We start from the raw sequence: 4,849 nt of genomic DNA, 5'->3' as shown, positions 1-4,849 counted from the left end.
TAGAAATTTCCCGCGCTTCGCGCGTTTAGGCGACAAAAGCTGATCCACCCAACAAACTCCCAACGCATATCATAAATAGCGGTAAACAGGGTATCGCCGGAGGGGGGTCTGGGGAGTTTCGCCCCCCAGAAGTTCGGTCTATAACCCTATGGGGGGCCCACGAATTAAGTTTTTTGGGGGGGCTGGCGAAGTGCTGTTACGGCCCTGCCTCTGCTATGGGAATTCATATCTAAAACAAAAAGACGGTTCAGTTGACTCGATTAGGCTATGTGATTTTGAGGCATGTTTCATCACGAATGCGTTAACGGATGATTCTTTCGACTCGTGATTAGTGATTACACACGTGCTCGGAATTAGTACGAATAACCCTGCTCGCCCGAAAACCAGCAATATCGCAGAGGCCAATATCAGGTTTCTGCTCACCTAGGCTAGATTGAAATATCTCTATAAATGAACGCACCAATGACATCAGTTTTTCAAACAGATTCAGTGCCCCTCATCCACATTTATTGAGAAAGTCCTTCTACTAACACCTATTCTAGAGTACATGCAAAATAATTAATCAGCATTGCTCTTTATTTGTGAATCATGATCAACCTTGCATATAATTTGAAAACATAATATACCAACTCATTGGGCAAGAGGCTATTGAAGTTATGGATAGGAGTTACAAGCAGTACGAAAATCGACTTCATTTATATTTTTAAAAAACGTGACATTGAGGAAGGAAGAAAAACAGTCTAGTGTGCACAATCCGGATTCATCACAGTGCCTGCATATCGAAGTTTGTTTGGAGATATCTTCACCGTTCAGAAGTATTCTGATTTGAGACTTCGCTTCGCTGGAACTTGATCCATGACGGCTTGATTCATCCGCCCAGAGTTCAAAAACAAGGCGAGTGGCGTAGGGAACTTTCCTCAACGACAGTTTTTGCAAGGCGGTGAACAAAGGACCCATTGTCACATCGTGGCTAGAAACCACCCAGAGATATGGCTGCTTTGTTTGTATTTCAGTTATTTGCCGAAATGCCTTCAGGAGCTCTTGAAATTTTCTATTGATGGAAGACAATAACGGATACACGACGAGGCTTGCTCCCTGTGAAATAAATTATTTTGAGTATACCCGTCATGCATACACAGTCCATGGATTTAACAGTGTTTACGATACTGGATTTAATCCATGTGTCAACAAACTAAAATCAAACAACTTTATCTCCCGTGTGGGAGATGGGTCCATAAATTAGGGTTACCATATTTTGGAAATCTAAAAAGAGGACACTTTTGCAGAAATTTGAGACTTGCAAAACCGGAGAAGAATTCTCAAAAATCGGTAAATTTTTCCCACTTTGTGATCGGGGTCAACTTTTCGCTCAGAGCTCAAAATACCGCTTTTCTCTCCACATTGCTGGTGGTTGACTAATAAAAAGAAGAAAAAAAAGAAAATGGCAACAAAACGGCAACTTTTCGCCCAGCCGGAGCGTCACTTCTGTGCTAATTTACAGCATATCACTCGCATTTTGCTCTAAATATTACCTAAATTTTCAAAAAAGAGGACAAGATCTCAAAAAAGAGGACAAAAAGGCGTCCTCCGAGGACACTTTCAAAAAAGTCAAAAAAGAGGACGTATGGTAACCCTACCTAAATAACCATAGCCAGGCTGAATATGTCACTACAACACTGGAATAGTTACATAACTGACATAAGGGATATAAAAATGCAATAATAAATAAGCTGACCTTGATGTATTCAGGGTTGATTATCATTTGCTTCTGATTTTCCTCCACCAATTCGATAAGGTCAGCAATAACAGAGGCATTCAAACATTCATTAAGTTCTCCATCTGCATTCGGAAAACATGGCGGGTTTCGCCCGGAACAGTAGTAATCCGAGACCAACCAATCCCAAACTCGGCTTGGTGATATGGCCGGCTGGTCACTTTCCCTATGATCTTCCAGTTCGAGTAGCTGATATAGGAACTTGATGGAGGGTTTGGTGACATTCCAGTATCTGAGCGATCTTCGCAAGTTCGGGATATTGATAGCATGCGGGCATTTGCAGCTAGACCCGAATGCTGGAGAATCAGATTTATCGCCGTCGCAAAAATAGATTGAACTTGAGGAATCTATTCCATTGGACAAAAGTTTCAAAAAATCGTCTTGAGCAAAGCCATACAGAAACGATAGCAAACATTGATACGTCCTGTCAAATCTGGATGTCGACAGCACGATATCTTGGCTGCTTCCTAGGAATAGACAAAAATCAAGGTTATGAGGAGATTTCCAGCAAAACTTGTCAAATGGTTGGTACCCATTTCTTTCGTTATATAACGATCCCCCAAGTATTTTCCCAGTTTCAGCATTTGAACAATCCCAGATTGAGTAATGGATATATCTGAACATGTGTCAGGAAGAAGAGCGTAGTCTCGAAGAGACGGAGTAATCATGGTTTTGATTGCATTTTCATATTTAGTAATCTGAAACATAATTAAAGGTAGCGAAATTTGCTGAAAGGTCAGATTACAAATTTCATACTGTTTTGATAAACTGATAAAGTAAAGGTGTTGAAGGCTGTGCATGGTGACCAAGAAAACAAGAATTCCTCTTTACAAGATTCTGAAGAGCTACAGGTGGTCGCGAGATAGGCAGCCGATCGCCATGCCGTATTAGAAGAACGGCACCAAGAAGTTTCATGCTGGAAACAGGGTGCACGCCTGAAGCAAAAGTAACTGTGGTTTACATACACTCACGTGAACCAAACAAACGTCAAACATCTCCACCCTCCCGAATAGTGTGCAATTACAGATGTGACTGAAACCCAACACAGATCCGAATTAACTGTGACATTTTCATTCCATAATTTGTACTACTTCCAAAACTAGCAGTCTACGACTGTCTTTTGAAACGCCTGCACATTATGAATAATTAATTGGAAAAATCTCTATAATCAGTTCCTTATATAATGGATTGTGAATCATAGGTGCATGAAAGTGCTCAATACCCCACAATCAATTACCGGTAAATAGTATAATTGTTCCCGTAAGCAGGTATCAGAAGTTAGGCAACTTAGAGTACAAAGAATTGAATAAAAAGTCGCATAAGTCTACAAAAATTAATTCTAGAGCAAGGGAATTTCTAATCTTTCGCATGAAGCAATAGTTTCAGAATACAAAAGAAGAGAGTCATGGAAATTTTGGAGTGGATATCATAGTTAGGTTAGCAAATTTCTACTAGATCAAAAGATTGGCTATTGCAGTTTATAGTGAGTGAGCGCACTTAGTCTTCATCATGCTAGCCTGGAAAACACCGAACCTTATTGGACTACAAAATACAGTAATTCTTTGATACAATCATAGATTCATTTTAGATATTTCACTTGAGTTAAGCATGACTGAAGTCCCAACATTGGAAACAACATATGAATAATACTGTGTGAGGATGAATATCTCGATATCTACAGGTTGAAAGACACTAACCAAAACTAAATGGGGAATTAATCATGATCATTACTAGATGCCAGAATCTAATTAGGCGCCAAACAGTCGACAATTTCAGAAGTAAACATTCCAATTAAGTTTTCGACAACTAAATGTCGCAACCAACCACATGTTTTGCCAAGTCAAACCGTATTTCTATAGTTTCTGGTAGAGCCTGATCACCGTGCACTTGCAGTATGGTTGTGCCATGGACTTGCAGTACATATCAGGCCTACGTAGAGTTGTAATATATTTTTCACTCTCAGATTGCTTGCTCAGAATTGAACACAAACTTGATTACCGGTATAACGATCAGGACTTGGCAAAACTAGTGTTCACTTCAATTCCAAAGCAAATTAATATGCCGTCAATTCAGAATTATAAAAAGAACTAGAATTGAACACTGCTATTGCATGCAATTGGCATTCTATAATTGATTGAAATCTAGAGCTAAGATTGCACACTTCATCTGCCATGAATTGATGCGGAATCTACAATTTCCCACCTTTCTATCTTGCGCAAGAACCTGCCGCAAAAGAAGTTGGTGTTAGTTGGTTGTGTTATAATTCAGTAGACCAGCGAATGTTCTGAAGCATATTGTGATTCTGACAACATAATATCGGAAACATCGAGTAGCCTAACATATACTTGGAGATATGTCTATTTAAAACTAGACTACTCTTCTAAATTTGAAAAATTAGTCGGTTGCATCCAGTGCTGCATCTACTGCTACTGTATACGTACGCAGTGTGCTCAGGGCTCAGAATGAAATGGCGAGGCAATCAGCCCAACAGACTATTATGGATAATGGCTACGACATGTAGCTTTGCAATAATGTATTTCTCTTTCCGTCACTGAATGCATGTTCGTTATCGTAAAACTTCACAACTACGCGTCATTATACACTAATTTCTAAAAGATAAATAACCTTCCAATCCATGGATTTCTTCACCAGATCCAGGTCTGTTGCAATATTCTTCACTCCGCATGTGGGCGAGATCCAAATGAGGCTCATTCTCGAATTCATCAGTAGCCAACGGAAGTTGTAATTTGTCTGTCCAGATAAGAAGTTGCCAAATTGCTATCGTACAATTGCGACAATACTTCATACCTAACGCAGATTGTAAAATCATTGCTGCACAGGTCATGAATACCAGAATCTTTCCCAGAGAATATCCGACATTTTCCGGTTTCGTTGAATCAGGGCGGTCTTGCATCGTAGGGCTCAGAATTTCGTGGTACAAATGTTGTTAGAAATCAGACGTCATCAGACGTCCGATCTTTTTCCACTGCAGAAGCAGATGCAGCCTATGTTCCAACTACATTTAAATTCATGATCTATTGACAGACAAAGGGCCAAAATGCGAAGGTTAAATAT

General features: G+C 39.8%; 1 protein-coding gene across 4 annotated transcripts; it reads right to left on the bottom strand.

Moving 5' to 3' along the window:
- Positions 1-558: 558 nt before the first annotated feature.
- Positions 559-4,849, bottom strand: LOC145441684 (2-phosphoxylose phosphatase 1-like). Of its 4 annotated transcripts, none has more exons than XM_080319605.1 (6): positions 4,583-4,848; positions 4,400-4,525; positions 2,531-2,709; positions 2,307-2,472; positions 1,736-2,241; positions 559-1,095 (listed from the first exon to the last, which is right to left on the bottom strand). In XM_080319605.1, exons 1-6 carry the CDS (start codon positions 4,686-4,688, stop codon positions 655-657), a joined length of 1,524 nt encoding a protein of 507 aa, XP_080175731.1. In that variant the 5' UTR covers positions 4,689-4,848; the 3' UTR covers positions 559-654. The 4 variants fall into 4 exon arrangements, with proteins under 4 accessions (XP_080175731.1, XP_080175732.1, XP_080175733.1 ...); XM_080319606.1 differs by lacking the exon at positions 4,583-4,848 and adding an exon at positions 3,977-3,997; XM_080319607.1 differs by lacking the exons at positions 2,531-2,709; positions 4,583-4,848 and adding an exon at positions 3,977-3,997.

This window comes from Botryllus schlosseri, chromosome 6 (genome assembly GCF_051294905.1).
Source record: "Botryllus schlosseri isolate E-star chromosome 6, Bs_hap1, whole genome shotgun sequence".
NCBI classification, from domain to species: Eukaryota; Metazoa; Chordata; class Ascidiacea; order Stolidobranchia; family Styelidae; genus Botryllus; species Botryllus schlosseri.
Note: the sequence above shows the minus strand (reverse complement) of the source record. Positions and strands in the feature narration are given on the sequence as shown.

Excerpts from the sequence above, each read along its gene's own strand:
- LOC145441684 (XM_080319605.1), bottom strand. The coding sequence starts at position 4,688 with ATGCAAGACCGCCCTGATTCAACGAAACCGGAAAATGTCGGATATTCT. Across the intron at positions 2,710-4,399 it reads AGAAATCCATGGATTGGAAG|GCGTGCACCCTGTTTCCAGC; the intron begins GTTATTTATCTT and ends CTTTTGCTTCAG. Across the intron at positions 2,242-2,306 it reads TTATATAACGAAAGAAATGG|GAAGCAGCCAAGATATCGTG; the intron begins GTACCAACCATT and ends GTCTATTCCTAG.